At 46.4% G+C, this 17,801-nt stretch overlaps 1 protein-coding gene across 5 annotated transcripts in view; it reads left to right on the forward strand.

Annotated features, from left to right (window-relative positions):
• Window positions 1–17,801, forward strand: part of ULK1 (unc-51 like autophagy activating kinase 1) — a 111,875-nt gene that overhangs the window by 80,477 nt on the left and 13,597 nt on the right. For 3 of the 5 annotated variants that reach the window (XM_061602273.1, XM_061602277.1, XM_061602274.1), the window contains 8 exons: window positions 680–839; window positions 1,107–1,167; window positions 2,460–2,549; window positions 4,503–4,631; window positions 11,362–11,516; window positions 12,920–13,006; window positions 13,106–13,368; window positions 14,012–14,196. In XM_061602273.1, coding sequence (XP_061458257.1) covers window positions 680–839; window positions 1,107–1,167; window positions 2,460–2,549; window positions 4,503–4,631; window positions 11,362–11,516; window positions 12,920–13,006; window positions 13,106–13,368; window positions 14,012–14,196 — 1,130 coding nt within the window. The remainder of the gene's footprint in view (window positions 1–679; window positions 840–1,106; window positions 1,168–2,459; window positions 2,550–4,502; window positions 4,632–11,361; window positions 11,517–12,919; window positions 13,007–13,105; window positions 13,369–14,011; window positions 14,197–17,801) is intronic. The other 2 variants (XM_061602275.1, XM_061602276.1) reach the window with 2 other exon arrangements.

A 17,801-nucleotide genomic window follows, 5' to 3' on the forward strand; every position in this document is an offset into this window, starting at 1 on the left:
GGACCCTACCTGTTTACCTCTTAATGGTTTTGCTCTCCTTCAAAATTCTTTTCAAATATCCCTTACATTTGACCTCTTGAATGTGGGAGGGAAAACAAACCGACTGAGTCTGTGCGCACACAGTTCATCTAAAGCACCTCCCGCCAAAAAAGAATCCTGGGAACTGTAGTTTAATAGTCCTGGGAATTGTAGCTTTGTGAGGGGTAAGCTGCTGTTCTCAAGATTCTTTTTTGGGGTGGGGGATGTGCTTTAAATGTATGCTGTGTATGCAGCCTGAACGCACGTTTGGTGGTGATTCTATGGCAACTCAGAATTGCCAATCCCATAACCAGGTCCTCTACGAGCTAATAATGGGATAAAGGTCGCTCCATACTGGGGGACCTTCTGTATAAAAAGGCCATCCCCATTTCCCGTTGGGTGTACCATTCTCAGGAAGTCACTGGTTCTCAGATCACTGAAATGGCCTTGTTTTGTCTTGGAGCCTTTAAAGAACTCCCTTGAAAAGAGCAGCTGTTTTGTAGGCCTACTGGCAGCTCTAGTGTCCTGGCAAAATCTCCGTTTTCTGGGGAAAGCTTTTATAACTGTATGATGTGGAGGGGTCTGCAGAATGCAGAACGAGTTGCTTCAAAGGTTGCATCTTTCCTCCTGTTTCTCCTTTCCTCTCCCCCTCTCTGAGCAGTCCCTCGGAGAGATGCCGCAACTTCAGGAGAAGGCTTTAGCCTCTCCTACCCAGGGCTCTCCAGCCTTTCTTCATGGGTCGAAGGAATCGGCTGGCAGCAGCAGCAAGAATTCCTCCTCTGACACAGATGACTTCGTTATGGTGCCAGCCCACTTTTCAAGTAAGCAATGGTTTCTTTCAAAGAAGTGGGGCGTGGTGGGGTGTCTATGTACGTTTGAGGGTTGGGGAGAGAAATGGTGATCTCCCTTGCTCTGTTGGTTGCCAGTTTGTTTCTGGGCCCAATTAAAGGTGATTGCATTAGTTGTCACATCTCCATGGACCTACAGAGAAAATGTGCCTTTTTAAGCTTGTGCATGCCCATGCCATTCATGTAAAGATGGTAACCTCAACCTGAAATTAATCTTTTTCTTAACTTCTTGACACACAGGTGATATTGCTGTGGAAGCTGCAGGAGGAAAACCCATCCAGGACAGCCTGATGTGTAGCGGGTAAGCAAAAAGGACCTTTAAAATATTAATTTCTATCCTGAACTGAATCAAGCCATTTGGCCCGCCTAGCCCATCTGTTTCAGGAACGGGAGCATGTGGCCCTCCAGACATTGTTGCACTACAACTTCCATCTTTCTTGGCCATGCTTGTGAGCATCTACTCTTGTTCACTTTAATCTGATTTAGTCCAGACCCTGGTTAAGGAACAGATGCGTCCATGTGGAGCTGGAGCAATAGAATCAGTTGATTTTTTTTTGTCTGTACTGCAACCTGTTCAGCAAGCGTAGAGGGAAGTTAATTCTCCCTCTACTGACAGCTTTTCTGGGAAAATCTCCTGCAAACTTGGCACTGATTTGCTTAAGGTATGGGCCCTCTTGTGTCACTGAGAGGGTCATCAGTTGTTTTTTCTGATCTCAGTACAGATCAGGAAGAAATATTACTGGCTTCTTGAGAGAAAACAAAGTATAACTATTTTTACTTGTTTTTAACTGCTGTGATGTATCTTATGTCTCTATGCTGAATGTTCTTGGTCTGTGACCGTAGTAAACCACTTGACTTGATGTTGACCATGCTAGCCGGGACTGATGGGAGTTTGGAGCCCTGGCAACATCTGGAGTGCCGTATGGCCCCTATCCGTGGTCTAGTCTGACCTGGCAGCAGTGCTCCCTAGTGGTGCTTCACTTGCTGGTTTCTGCAGATTATGCTCTCTTAAAGGGGAAAGAGCAGGCCAGGCCTTTTTTTCTGATAAGTTCGTAATCCAATTTCTGTTTATAAAGCATGTGCTCTACCACTGATCCTATGGTCCTTCACTAAAAAGTCTCTGGATCCATTCAGGAACCTCCATGGAGGTTCAGGAAAAGCCACAGGGCAAGCTCCGTATGGTGGATGTAGCTGATTCATTTCCTGTTATGAAAACTTTGCAAAGAAATCACTTTTTCCAAATAATAAATGCACTGTCCAATGAGAAGCTTGTACTTTTAAGAACCTAAGAAGAGCTTGCTGGTTCGTGGCAATGGCTTATCTAGTCCAATGTTCTGTTCCCACAGTGGCCAATCAGATGCCTATAGGAAGTCCACAGGCACGATGTGAGTTAGCACACATTGATGCTCCCCAGCAACTGGTATTCAGCGACATAGTGCACGACTAGCAGCCATGCTCCACGAATTCGTCTAATCCCCTTTTTAAAGCTGTCCAAATTGGCAGCATCTCATTGTGGGCTTGGCAGGGTTTCTTTGAAGTAGCGGCATCTCCCTCTACTACAAATAATGTTGTTTCCTTTTTGCTTTTTCTCAGGAGTTCCCTGGTAACTTCAGTGGGCTTGGAAAGCCAGGGAAGAACCCCATCCCCTTCACCTCCACACAGCAGCTCTCCTAGCCCATCAGGGTAAGAGGAAAGCTGGGTGGGATTGTTGGCACTCATCATTTCCCTGAAAAAGAGAAATGTGTGCAACTCTGTGGCTGTGTACACACCATACATGTAAACCACATGACTCTCCCTAAAGAAGCCGGGAACTGCAGTTTACTCCTCACGGAGCTACGATTCCCAGCACTTCAACATATTATTATTATTACATCTGCATCCCGCCCTTCCTCCTAAAGGGAGCCCAGGGTGGCAAACAAATGAGAAATTTATTTTTGTAAGCCGCCCTGAGTGCCCTATTATAGGGTAGAAGGGTGGGATAGAAATATTTTAAAATAAAAACAAATAAAACCAAAGCACTACTGTGTGTTCCTTGACAGAAACTGGCTGAGCTTGCTGCTGCTGCTTCTGGGAGGAAGGCGCAGAACAGAGAGAGGGTTTTGAAGAAAAGTGGGTTGGAAAGCCAAACCTAGCAGATGTCATAGCCATTTTTTTTCTGGGTGTGGGGAATTAATGCATTTCGATTTGAGGGGCGGAGTTGCTTTAGAAGGGAGTTTTAAAAATTGCCAATCCCAATGTGCCACTTTCCACCTCTTGCCTACGAAAATCCCTTTGTCAGCCCTACCACAGCCCCCCATTGCCAACTTTGCTTCTCCCTCTCTAGGCATGAGCAACTGTCCTGTATGGTTACTGCTTGTTCTTCAGGTGGTGGTGATGGTGGTGGCGGCTAGATCTACTACCCGCCCTTCACCAGAAGGTCCCAGGGTGGGTCCCAGCAATATAAAATGCAGCATTAAAAACACTTTAAAACAGATTACAATTGCAACTAGAGTTGGTCACACATATGTGTGTGTGTGTGTGTGTGTGAAAGGATAAAGAGGTGTGTCTTCAGCATATAATGAAAGCTGTACAATGAAGGTGCCAGGCGCACCTCTGTGGGAAGGTATTTATACAACCAGGTCTAGCATCCAGGTTGGCTGGTAAGACAGCTGCAGCGTTTTCTGGACCAGGAATGCATGACCACTGTTGTCCATGCACTGGGAACCTCCAGATTGGATTCCTGTAATGCACTCTATGTGAGGTTGCCCTTGAGGTTGATCCAGAAGCTGCAGCTGGTGCAAAATGCAGTGGCACGACTGCTCACTGGGGCAGGGTATTGCCAACATGTTACCCTGCTGTTGAAAGAATTGCACGGGCTACCCATTAGCTACTGGGCTAAGTTTAACATTCTGGTTTTGGTGTACAAAGCCCTACACAGCTTGGGACCAGAATTCCTGAAAGACCTGAAGTTGATCACTGTGCTCTGCAGATGAGGGCCTCCTGCAGATACCATCTTATCAGGAAGGCCGTTCCATACAACATAGGAGGCAGACCTTTAGTGTAGTGGCACCTACACTTTGGAATTCCCTCCCCTTAAATATTAGACAGGCCCCATCTCTGTTATCTTTTCAGCACCTACTGAAGACCTTGCTCTTTCAATAAGCCTTTTAAGTAGAGACCTTATCTCAATCTGTGTTGGAATTACTTTTTTAGATGTTTTTAAAGCTTTTTTTAAAAGATGTTTCATTTTAATAAGTTTTAAAGTCTTTTGTTTTTAAGATGTTTTAGTGGGTTTTTTTGCTGCCCTGGGCTCCTACTAGGAGGATGGTGGGATATAAATTTAATAAATATTTTGGGGCATTTGCCAAGGCCCACAGCCCTGCAAGGGTCCCACTTCTGAGCCTCCTGGCCCTTTTGCTGCTCTTTCTTCTTGCTGTCTTTGCTCGTTCTTCGGCCCTCTCTGAGCATGCAAGTGGTGATGCAGCATTCTCCATGCGTGTGTGTGCTATGGGCTGATTGGGCCAAGAGGGTCTCCCCTGACCTGACGATTCCTGTGATACAGTTCTCCACAGCTTATAGGCCTCTGCCACCCATTTCCCACCCTTTATGACGGGATCAGGAAGTAACAGTCCCTTAACAGTCCTTTGTGTCCTGCAGTAGGCCTGGCCACTTTTCATCAAGCAGCAAATATGGACCGTCGGTGCCCATCCCAGTCCCCACGCAGATCCACAACTACTGGCGGATTGAGCAGAACCTTCAGTCTCCTAATCAATACACTTCGCCACGGTAAGTAGTAACACTGTGACAGTGCCAAGTTGTTTGGGAGGCCATGTTCCTGTCTTGCCACCAATGTTATTTGGTGTGTTTGATCCAGCATCAATCAAAGTTGGCATCCCTGAAGGTTGTGCACACATAGGGTGCAATCTATATAGTACATCTGGTGCACTGCATTGAAATAAACAAGAAGCAGCAGGCCTCGAGTGGTGCACTTGCACATATCTGATGGTATGTGGTTAACCTGTCTCCCAACATCCTTTCTCTGAGCCTGTCTGAAGGCTCATGATCTCACTGGGATTTTAAAAAAAACAGCCTTGCTCTGAAATGGTTTACACTCGGATTAGGGCCTTGGAACCTCTCCTGTAAATTCCTCATCTGTGGGATTCGTTTTTTGATGGTATATCAAAAAACGACTTTTGGGGAAAATGATTCTAAGCATGCTCTCAACACCTTTCTCTCTGGTGCTCTAGGGAAAGCTCTTAGGTTGGTGTGCGACAGGGTCAGAGCCTTTTCAGTCGTTGCCCCTTATCTCTGGAATTCCATCCCTCCCCTCAGAAATGTGTATGGCTCCCTCTTTGTTGGATTTCAGGAAAGCCTTGAAGACCTTTTTTTTTTTTACGCCTGCCTGCATTTTATGGTGGCTGTGTCTTTTAAGAACTGTTTGTATTTGCTGCTGGTAATCTTAATGTTGTTTGCTATTTTATTGTTTTAAAACATCAGAAACAATATTACAGTGTACTGGCATGTTGCATCCTGTGTTGGGAGCATCAATACTCTGAAAAGCTAAAAATTCACAAAATAATAAAGAGTATTTTGATGGGCTTCTCACTGAAGTTGAGGAGATTTGGACAGCTAGCAGTCCACTCTTATAAATGACTCTGTTCCTTCTCTGTTGCTGTTACTTGTGCTTAGAACTTCATCCCTGAGCACCTGTGTGATTCCATTCTTCCTTCAAACCTGTTACTTGCACTATCAATATGCATAACTCATCACAGTGTAACAATAAACAGTCCAGTTGCTGAGGAACTTACAATGTGAAATTTGATATAGAGAAGGCGAGAGGGACTGGAGAGTGAAAGGAGAAGAATTTCAGTTATTTTCTTCCATGAAGCTTTTAACTTGATCCCTTAGACGTAACCCTCAAGCAAAATGAACCTTATAGCGCAATCCTCCCAGGTAAGGCTGCATAGGATTGCAGCCTTAAGTATTCCCATGTACCTTTGTTCCCATCCATCCTCTCCCATTGCTGCCCTCTCTCTTTTGGTACTTAAACTCCTCTTCCTCTGTTATCCTCATATCGGAGACAAACCACTGGTCCATCTAACTCGGTATTGGCTATAGCAGTGGAGGCTGTTCTGTTGGGGCAAATGGGGCATGCCCCCACTTGCTTGCTTTCTTACTTGCAACCAGTCAGGGTGTGGCTCTGCCTGTCATTGGCTCTGGCTCCACCTACTGCTGGTCTCCGTGCCATCTGTTCTACCACTCTCAATGGGCACCAGCCAACATCGGGCTACAAACTGACTGACTAACGAATAGTGGCTTTCTAGGATTTTTTAGATAGGGATCTTTTCCAGCCCTACCTAGTAATGCTAGACATTGAATTTAGGGACCTCCTGCATGCAGAACCTAGGCTCCACCACTGAGCTGCCCACGCTTTCAAAATGTAGGTGATCCTTGTGGCAGGGACCACACACAGACACACACGCGCTATGTGTGTGTGTGTGTGTGTTACTCTTTCAAAGTACCGTGTATCTAAGTGGTTCTTTATCCATAACAAGATTATCTGTAGCGATGTCAACTAATAAATCGATCTCACGACAGAGCAAGAACCATTGAGCTAAGTAGGACCATGCAATCCTAGTGCATGCTTATTCAGAACCCCTTGTTGGTTGATTTAATAGCCAATTTTAATTACTTGGATTTGCATATGAATGCAACACTATTTCTGAAGGGGAAACAAAGCAAATTTTCTTGGGTTTTTTGAGATGATGCCTATGTGTGTTGCAGTAGGAGCCTACCTAGGAGAGGCTTTGCTTCCTTTGTGTCCGTTATGGGTGGGGCTTTGGGTGAGAGAGAGGAAGGGCTAGGAGGGAGAGAGGCATGAATACCTGTTTTCAGATTATGTTTGGCACTTACTCTTTTTTTTACATTTGTATATTGGGAAAATGTTACTTACAATACACACAGACACACACGGTTTCCTGGTGAGGTACTCAAAAGACATTCCATTTATTTAATTCTCAGCCAGGCAGGCGGCATGGGGATCATCTGGCTCCACAGATGTAATTAGACTCCAGCTTCCATCAGCCCTAGCCAGCATGGCCAACAGTCAGGGATGATGGGAGTTGGTGCCCTCCAGATGTTTTAAATCTATGTTCCCCAACCCTGATCTAAATGACTGGCTCGGCCTTGCAGTTAAGCACTTGCCGGCTGGCAAATGCCTAGCACAGAAAAGCAGAGGCGCTTCTGCTCTGTTCTTCTTTTGCCAGCCCCCAGTAGTCAAGAAAACATTTTGTAGGTTGGTAACTTTTGTGTGAGCTCATTTGCAAGGCTGGCTTACCTGTCCAACCATTGCAGCTCTAATTGTTGCACACAGTCAGCCATGCGCCTTTCTTTTCATGTATGTGTTTGTTTACGTTTGCTCATGTGCTTAGTCAGGCATTTCCAGCGGTGCGTCTTAGGCCACTTTGCCATAATGGCATGATAACAGTTGCTGCATGAGCAATCTGTGCTGCTGGTGTCGAGCTCCAGCTTCAGAGCCAGTCAAGTTGCACCGGATGTCTGGCCCCGGGCTCTGTGATGGATTCCTTCCACCCCAGGTGGGTGGATCTTCCTTCTTTATGAAGCTGCCTGGCTTTCTCGCGCTTGTTGATCTTGCAGCAGCGCTCTAGGATTTCAAGCTGCTCCTCCTCCATGGCTGTTCCAAACGAAGAACAAGCCAAGAAAGATCCATGCAAGAAGTACATCTTTAAAAGAGCTTTTAGACCCAGAGTGGAGTTGAATCATTTTGGGGGCAAATACCCATTTATAATCAGAAGCAGGGGAGAAAGCCCTCCAGAATCCAGTCTGTCAGAAAGGTGAGTTTCTTTTTAGCCTTTTCCTGCTGTGTGCCTGCTGTAGCTCTGAGCTACCAGAAAGCTGAAGAAACCTACTGGTACCTCTGTCAGCACTCAGCCTTGCACTGCTGCAGGGAGAGGAGTCAAAGCCAGGAATGAGGCGCGTGCTAGGTTGGGGAAGGCAGCCCTGGAGCCTAAGGAGACACCACAGTCCAAGGAACCCTCTGACCTGGGGGCTTACCCTATGGGGCAACTCAGCAGAAATCCAGGGTTCCCCTGATGGCTCCTGAAGCTGATGCAAGTGGTACTAAGAACCATTTTTTTATCATCAACATTCTTGTTTAAAACTTTATTTCTAGGATTTATGCCACACACCTTCCATACCCAATTGGCATTAAAGTTGTGAAATGAGATCCATGTGGCTTGTTACATGTGGCACAGCCATGGCTGAATCATCACCATGTCACCCCTGCTTTCCTGGGCTATAAATGAAGAATGATCTGGCGAATGTGCATTTTTTCTCTTCCCTGTGAACTGTCATCTTTAAAATGTGCAGTACCTGTCACTGATTATGTAAAGCAAGAGCATTGGATGGTATTCAGTGCTACTCAGAGTAAACCCACTGAAGTTAATGGACATGGGTAACTTAAGGTTATTAATTTCACTGGGTCTACTCTGAGTAGGACTTTATTTATTTATTTATTTTATTACATTTATATAACGCCCCATAGCCAAAGCCCTCTGGGCGGTTTACAGGAATTAAAAACACTGAACATTAAAAACAAATATACAATTTTAAAAACCATACAGAGTTTAAAGCCATGAAGCACAGATAAAACAAGTAAAAGACCTGGGGTCAGAGCTCAGCGCATGCTGTTAGAATGCCTGAGAGAAAAGGAAAGTCTTGATCTGGCACCGAAAAGATAACAATGTTGGCTCCAGGCAAACTTCATCAGGGAGATCATTCCATAATCTGGGGACCACCACTGAAAAGACCCTCTCCCTTGTTGCCATCCTCCAAGCTTTCCTTGGAGTAGACACCCGGAGGAGGGCCTTGGATGTTGACCGTAGCGTACGGGTGGTTTCGTGTCAGGAGAGGCATTTTGTCAGGTATTGTGGTCCCAAGCCGTGTAAGGCTTTATAGGTTAAAACCAGCACCTTGAATCGGGCTCGGAAACATATAGGCAGCCAATGCAAGTGGGCCAGAATCAGTTTTATATGTTTGAACCGTCTGGTCCCTGTTACCAATCTGGCCACTGCATTTTGCACAAGCTGCAGTTTCCAAACTGTCTTCAAAGACAGCCCCACGTAGAGTGTGTTGCATTAATCTAATTTGGAGGTTACCGGAGCTTGGTTCTTTGGACAGGCCTTTGGGATCTCCGGGGTGGGCTAATTTTTCTGTGATTGTTTATTGTTTCTGTGAAAATTGTTTACTGATTGCCCTATAGAGTTTTATGCCTGCATTAGTGTTGACTGCATTTTATTTTATTCTGTAATTATATTGTATTTTATTGAATTTTAATATGTATGTCGCCTAGAGTGGCTTCGGCCAGATAGGTGACACAAAAATTAAATTATTATTATTATTAAGTGACAGAGATGGTTCTAGGAGTACCCCCAAACTATGAACCTGCTCCCTCAGAGGGAGTGCAATTCCATCTAGAACAGGTTGGACATCCACCATCTGGTCAGAAGAACCACCCACTAGCAGCATCTCAGTCTTGTCTGGATTGAGCCTCAGTTTATTAGCCCTCATCCAGTCCATTGTTGCAGCCAGGCACCAGTTCAGCACATTGACAGCCTCACCTGAAGAAGATGAAAAGAAATAGAGCTGCGTGTCATCAGCGTACTGATGGCAGCGCACTCCGGATGACTGCACCCAACGGTTTCATGTAGATGTTGAATAGCATGGGGAACAGAACTGACCCCTGTGGAACTCCATACTGGAGAATCCATGGGGCCGAACAGTGCTCTCCAAGTACCACCTTCTGGAATCGACCCGCCAAGTAGGAGTGGAACCACTGCCATGAAGTATCTCCCACTCCCAACTCAGCCAGTCTTCCCAGAAGAATACCATGGTCGATGGTATCGAAAGCCGCTGAAAGATCAAAGAGAATCGACGGAGTCATACTCCCCCTGTCCCTCTCCTGACAAAGGTTGAATACAACCCATAGAACCGCTTCTTTCCTGTCTAGTGTGTTGGGATTTCACTCTCTTGCACTAGGCAGGGGTAATCATTCCCTCTGTGTTCAAGGTTTTGTAATCAAAACAGCACCACTTGCAGCACCACTTATCCCAAGGTTTGCAGACGTTACAATAAATCTTAAGATGTAGGTAAGGTGGAGGTACTTCATGCCCTCACATATATTTCTATCCTACAAGCCATCTATGTTGGGAGTTAGTTCCTGTGTGAAGTGTTCACATTCAGTTTGATACTGGAAAGAGGAGCCCTTGGCATCAACACTGCTTCCATTCCAGTTGGCCTCCCCTATGTGTCCCTATGATTCTAGAGTACTTAACTCCACTCATGTTTTCTGGGTAGCTTCCTTCACTGCTTCCATTTCACTTTCTGAGCTCTGGGTACTTGATTTCTCTTTAGAAGTGGTGGTCACCAGTCAGGCCCTAGGGCTTCCATCCATTGCAATTTTGCCAGCTGACAGGCTCTTAATAGTCCCCGCTGGTGCAGGAATGCTGCTATCCAACTGACTGAGGCCAAGTTGCCAGTGTAGGTGGGTGTAGACATGACACGTCAGTCTGAGCCTGAATCAGCAAATGGACCTCAATGTGCTAGCTGCATTTGGACACCAGCCTTTCTGAAGTTTCTTGGCCGTGGTCTACTGTCTCAGTTCAATAACGGAAGCTGCCAGCAGCGTGATGTCTTTCTGCTCTGAGAATCTTTCAGTTCTGTACTTTCCCTGCAATTGTGTTCTTACTGCGGCTGTTAAAGTGTGAAGAATCTGGAAAACAACTGAGGATCATGCTGTCCCAAGAAGGATCTGGAGCTCAAGCTTTCAAGCAATATAAATAAATAATAGAGGATACCTGTTACGAAGGGGGTTTCTGCTGGCCACTCTCCCTGGTATCCTCTTCCAGGACCTCAGCTCAGAGGGGAAGGTTGCTGTTGCCACAAACCCACTCTGGAAATTCCACTTTGGTGTTCCACATCAACTTTATGAAGGCTATTTCATGCCAAGTAGCCGTGAAGTCTTGTTTCACAGAAGTCTCAATATTTCAGTGACAGATCCAGAAATAAATGACTAAGGTGGCTCACCATGGCATTACTTGTGTCTGCCTCTCCCCCATTCCTTTTAAGCCTCCCCCTTGCGCCTCTATCAGTGGTAGTTCTGCTTTGTACTGTGTTGCATTGATTGGGTGTCAGACCCTCTTTTCACATGAACTTGCCAATGTATTGATACAATTACAATGTGTAGGGAAAAGCCTGTAACTCAGTGGTACGACATATACTTCGCATGCAAAAGGTCTCAGGTTCAGTCCCTGACATCTCCAAGTAGAGGTGAGAGAGACCCCTGTTAGGAGAGCTGTTTCCAGTCAATGTGGATGATAGTGTGTTAGATGGACCATTGGTCTGATTCTGTATAAGGCACCCTAAGTTTGTGTACCTGTTGCTTTTCTTAAAGTCTGCTGCACGCTGTCTTGGAATAACAGATAATTATTTCCCGTAGGTCTGGAACAGTCAGAAGATCGAGCAGCAGCAGCCCGCTTGGTTTCATAAAGGCCAGCCCTTCTCCTCCTTTCGCTGGTGGAGAGCACGGAGCTGTTCCAACCTCCAGAAGATTTTCCTTTGGTGGCGCTAAGCCTTACACACCATCCCCACAAGGTAAATGACCAAGTTGGTTATTGCAGATCCCAGAGAGACCTATTGAATAGTCAGAGCCATCCAACCGTTCACCTGGGAGCCTGGAAAGCTCAGTGTGTTTGGTTTCTCTTGGATCTGCCCAATCAGCATTCTCCAGGAAGGCAGATGCAACCTTATCAGAGCAGTGACTCTCATTTAGAAGCATCCTCGCTCTATTTGGTCCAGAACTACCTGTTCCTCTCCATGTTGAGAGGAACTATTTGAAAACAACAATGGTTTAAGGGAATGGGGCTGCCAGTGAGTGGAAACACACATGCTTTGTTAATGTATTATTAATTATTATTATTATCCCACCCTTCCTCCCAGTAGGAGTCCAGGGCGGCAAACAAAAACACTAAAAACACTCTAAAACATCTTTAAAAATAGTCTTTAAAATATATTAAAACAAAATATTTTTAAAAACATCTTTTTAAAAAAAAACTTTTAAAACATCTTCAAAAGCAATTCCAGCACAGACGCAGACTGAGATAAGGTCTCTACTTAAAAGGCTTGTTGAAAGAGGAAGGTCTTCTGTAGGCGCTGAAAAGATAACAGAGATGGTGCCTGTCTAATATTTAAGAGGAGGCAATTCCAAAGGGTAGGTGCCACAACACTAAACGTCCACTTTCTGTGTTGTGCAGAATGGGCCTCCTGATAAGATGGTATCTGCAGGAGGCCCTCACCTGTAGAGTGCAGTGGTTGATTGGGTATATAATCCCTCAAGGTTCAATCCTTGGCATCTCTAGTTAAAAGGATCTTGTGAGCAGGGCTAGGAAAAGGAAGACTTCTTTCTGTCAGAACATACTAGCTGAGCTATTTTATTTATATATTCCAAGGATGGGCAGCCTGTACTCTCCAGATGTTGCTGGGCTCTGATTCCCATCATCCCTGAACATTAGCCATACTGATGGGGGCTGATGGAGTCTAACAACATCTGGAGGGCTACAGGCTCTTATCCTTGATTTATACATTTTCTGGTTGCTCAAAAATGGTTTACTGTGAATTATGAAGAGATGCAAATAACAGAAAACACACAAAATCCCAGAATCAACCTAAACTGCCATAGAAAGACTTGACAGCTGAAGCCTAGCCTAAAGAAATGGATCTTTTGAAAAGACATCAAGGAGGCTTCTGTCCTAACCTCTACGATTGCAAGAGGTACCAAATGGCCTGACTCGGTGTGACAGTTTTATATATTCTTGGGATATCTCACAATCTTAATGGAGCCTAGGAACGTTGGACTAACTGTATCTTGTCGAGATTTATTGTTTTCTATACTGTATAGGTTTTCAGCATTTTTTAAAATCAGATTGGGATACAGATTTTGCTATAATGAAATCTATTTGCATACGAACATGCAATTTATTGTCTTGTCTTGTTTCAAGTTGGAACAATTCCAGAGCAGCCTGATCAGACTGTTACTCCTTCTCCTCCCTTTGGAACAGAGATGAGAAGCCGGGTGCCCATTCCTGGTAGGTCATGGTTGGGATTATCATGAGGTTTTGTTTCTTCCCTCACATTCTTTCTTATATATGGGTGCCCATGCTTTCCCCCTCTTTCCCTCCTTCTAGGTGCCTCAGTCCCTGACCCTTCCCCACGAGGGATGGGCTCACGTCTCCACAGCGCTCCCAATCTGTCAGATTTGCATTCCTGCCGGCGGAAGATTACCAAGCAGTACTCTGATCCTCTAGTCGCCCATTTCAGCCACGCCACGGCTGGCCAGCCTGCACAGGCGCAGGTCCTGCAGCCTTGCCGCCCGCTGAGGTCTTCGCCAAAGTTTTCTGAATTTATGCAGAGGAGTCCCTTGCCAACTATAATGGGCTCCCCGACAAAGGTATTGGTCCCCCTCCCGCTCGAGGGATCTCATTTGTGGTCTTGTAAAGTTGTAATCTGGGACAGGGGTTTCCAAACTGTGTTCCAAAGGCCACTCATTCAGGTGGGTCACAGTGTGCCTATGAAGAACAGCAGGCGCCATGGCTATGAAGGGCGGGAGCGGTGTGTTAAATATTCATATTGACTTTTAATGGCGTTTTATTGCTGCTTCTGCTCTTCCTCTTCTTCCTCTTCTTCTTATTATCCCACCCTTCCTCCCAAACAAGCCTATTGTATATTGTATTTTATGATTCATTGTTGACTTTTGTACTGCATTCTTTGGAATTCAAGTTGTAATACAATGAAATCCAGCATCAGAAAGAAAAGAAGCAATGAAAATAAATGATACAGCATCTAGCACAGCCCATTTCAATTGCTACAGCAATTAGCGAGGAACCCTCCGCGGTCTTAGGGGCATGCTACGTGCTTATGATTAAATGTGTGATTGCATTTCATCCTTGAGGAATGCATTTTTTTGTTAATATCTGCCGAGATAAGCTGTGGCATCAACAACAGCACTCTTACCCTGAACATTAGGAATAGAAGGAATGATTTCTGGCAAACCACCTCTTTCCCTCATCCCTGCTTTTTTTATTTTTAAATAGGCAATGTCACCCTTTGAATTCACTAAAACCCCAAGCTCCCAGAACCTGCTCGCCCTTCTGGCCCACCAGGGTGTCATGATAGCCCCAACGAGGAACAAGACTCTGCCAGACTTGAAGGAGATGGGCCACTTCCACTGCCAGCAGGCAGGCCTAGGCTTGAGGCCTACGGATGAAGTCAAGGGCAGGTACAAAGCTGTACAAAAAGGGCGTTCAGAATGCACATGGCCTGCTCTGCTGTACAATGATGAGGTGCAAGGGATGCCGATTCACTGCCTTTCATACATTCACGGAACTTTTCATTTCACATCACGTGATCTTCAAAACACCTCAGTTTCCACACATTAGTGATTCCACAGGCTGAATGTGGCTGCTGGTGTGGCTGCCATCTGTCCTGCTAGCAAGGGGGCCTCCTGTGGTCCTCTGCTGCCACTGTCTCGAAAATAGTTGGGGCGAAAGGTCTTGTGATCCTTGCTTGGGGTGAGGGCGGAGCAGGAGAAGAAAAAAAAGGCTTTCCTAACCTATTACAGTAATGAGAAAGAAGCACTTGCAGGGTTGTTAAGTGTGTCTCGCTTCACCTCTGTGTGGGGTGCCAGCTATGCATACTGGGGCTTTCTTTCTGGTCCACCGTAACCAGTTTCCCAGGCTTCAGGACGAGCATCCTTGCTCACTCACCTCCTTTCCCCACTCTTTCTTTGCCCTCCTTCCTCGGCCTCTCCCTCCTTTTGCCCTCAGCTTCTGTATAGGCAGCTCTCCAAGCTGTGCATATATCGCATTCTGTTCCCAGCCTCCCCACACAAGAGTAGGACCGTCTCCCCCAAGTGGGCCTTTGATTCCCAGCAGACTGTATTCACTGCTTCTTTCTGGGGAGTTCTTTGGCTCCCTGGGCCAGCAGCTCGATGCTCTCCTCATCGTAGGTTGGGTGTAGCAAAGGCACATCGGAAGCTGCTTTATTCCAAGCAAGACCCTTAGCTCATCCAGCTCAGTATTGTCTACACCAGGTGTGGGGAGCCTTTTGGCCCTTCTGATATTGCCAAACTACAATTCCTATCTCCCCTGGCCCTTGGCCATACTTGCTGGTGCTGATAGAATTGTAGTTCGGCAACATCTGGAGGGCTAAAGGCTCCCCACACCTGGTTGACACTGACCAGCAGTGGCTGTCCAGGTTTCAAACGGAGGACACTCCCAGCCCTGTGTGGAGATGTGAAGGACTGTAGGTGGACCTTCTGCAGATGCCACTGAGTTACTGCTCTGCCACCTCCATTGCCAGGCTCTTGTTCCTTCCATGATTCCCCACCCACCTCCTTCACTCTCTTCTCCTTACATGCATCCTATTCCTGTGCCCCTGGGCCTTTATGCAGTAACCATCCCCCCTTGAGCTCCCACAACTGCCTCTCCTCTGCCCTCATGTCAAATAGGGGCCCAGGAAGTGACAGGACGAAGGGGCAAGACTCTTAAGGCTCCTTTGGTCACATCATAAATAATCCTGGAAACAGTCCTCTCCTGGAAGTCAGGTAGGGGTCAGGGAGTGTGTCTTGGCTCACTCCTCAGCTGCTGGCCTCTATCCCAGCAAGCGTGATTTGTGGCTGGGTTAGATTGGGGGGAGGACCACAGCTTTTAGTGATGGAGCACCTTGTGTGCGGAAGACCCCAGGTTGACTCCTTAGGCCAGCCTTTCCCAACTAGTGTGCCTCCAGATGTTGTTGGACCACAACTCCCATCAGCCTCAGCCAGCATTGCCAATGGTCAGGAAAGATGGGAGTTGTGGTCCAACAACATCTGGAGGCACACTGGTTGGGAAAGGCTGCCTTAGGCTCTCCCGCTGAAAGGATCTTGCAGCAAGTGAGGGGAAAGACCCTCTGCCTCCATCCCAGAGAGCGGCTGCTGATCGTAGTGGGCGGCTCTGGACCAGATGGACAAAAGAGTCTGACCTGGTATAAGGAAGCTCTCCCCTTGCACCTAAGGACAAGCAGCACAGGCTTAGGTCCTGACGGGCACTTCAGATGCAGCAAGCCGATGTTGGTTGTAATCCAGCAAGTATTGTCCCAGGCAGGGGCACGTTTGAACCCATGGGACCCTAAGCAGGCGCACTGCTTTAATTGTCTTAAAAGTGACCCCCACGTGCCTCCTCCCCCACCCCCCAATTTATCATAGTTGGCCAAGATTGCTAGAGAGATGCCACACTCATACTTGGGGTAGTCTTTAACGTGACTGCTGGAAGATCCACACAGATAGCCAGAAACGAATGGAATGGCTCTGTAATTGCTGTCATCCTCTTCCTCCTCCTGTTTCCTCTGATGACATCCTGGATTGGACAACATGGCAGACTTGGTCTGGCGCCAAATCTGATCCAGTGTGATAATCATGCTCCTAATCCATGATGCTGTTCCTTGGTATTTATCTTGTCTCTAGATCCTCAGGTGACTAAGAAACAAACAAAAACCTTCTCTTCCTCCCCCTCCCCCCCGCCAAGCCATGCAAAGTAAACAAACATCCATTGGTTAACTTTGCATCACTTTTCGCTTCCAGTTGTACATAGTGGTCAGGGGGGCATATTTTAAAAGCCAGGAGATATAAGTGACAAAGAAAACCAGAGAGGAGGAAAGTCTGATTCAATGGGAGGAGAATGGGGCAGTTTCAGGAGAAGCTGGGGGTTGCATTAAAGGAGGCTGAGTCCGCAGGTCACCCGCCTGTGCTCTAAGAGACTTTCTTTTAATTAATATAGAGCAGCCTGGTACCGTCAAGATGTTTTGGACTACAACTCCCATCAGACCCTGTGCTGGCTTGGGCTGATGTTGGTTGTGATCCAAAACGTCTGGAGGGCCACCAGGTTAGAGAATGGTGATAACGTAGTCTGCAAGGTGACCACTTTTATTGAACCATGTAGCCTTTTAAAAGGCTGCAAGTGGGTTTTTGAACACGGTGTTCTTCATCCTGCTATTGTTGTTAAGAGCAAAACTTCAAGAGACAACGTTCTGATTTCAGTCTGAAGGTCCGTCCCTCTTAGCCGCCTTTTCCAACCTATGGGAAAGAGATTGTGTGATCTCATTGCTGCAACACGCAGGGTTCTGCTTTTAATGCATCTTTTCCCTTTGTGCTGGGCTTCCCAGCATGTTCTGTCAACAGAGTCCTTCACAGGGGTAGCAGGTGCACATGGCCACAGGCTGAATGCTCTCTTGGAATTACAAAACCTGTTCTACATTGATATTGATCACTTATTAGTATACATATTATCCTGAAAGTGGTTTAAAAGGCAGTTTAACCCTTGTGTGTAATGATTGCATAGAGTTGTGTGCATCTGGGAGCCTGCTGTGGACTTGGACCCGACCTGGATCCAGACCCCTCAGCTTGTGTGTTTCCTTCTGTCTGCTGTAAAGGGAGCCCCAGTCTTCTGCATCCAAGCTATGGTGGCTCTAGCCAAATGGAGGCTGGATTTAGCAGTGAAAATGCAAAAGCCAGGTTTTAATTTGTGATGTTGAATTTTGGTTCACCTTACGCCATTTAGCACTGCATATGCCATGTGCGTGGAAGGGCGATGGAGATACAGTAGAATATGACTTGCGGGATGGTTGTGTGCGCCATCTGGATCTTTTCAGGGTGGGGTCAAGCTGTCCTGCCTCAGTATCTCCCATCCTGGAATATTCTGCTGTTGCTCTTTGCCCGTGTGGAGTTTTTTGCACCTTGCAGGTGCAGTGGGATGCTCATGAGTTTATAACCCAGATCTTCTGCCGGGGAGGACTCCAGCCTGTCTGTCCGTCTGTCTGCATACATGCACGTGAAATGGCATTTTCCCT

This window comes from Rhineura floridana, chromosome 19 (assembly GCF_030035675.1).
Source record: "Rhineura floridana isolate rRhiFlo1 chromosome 19, rRhiFlo1.hap2, whole genome shotgun sequence".
NCBI lineage: Eukaryota > Metazoa > Chordata > Lepidosauria > Squamata > Rhineuridae > Rhineura > Rhineura floridana.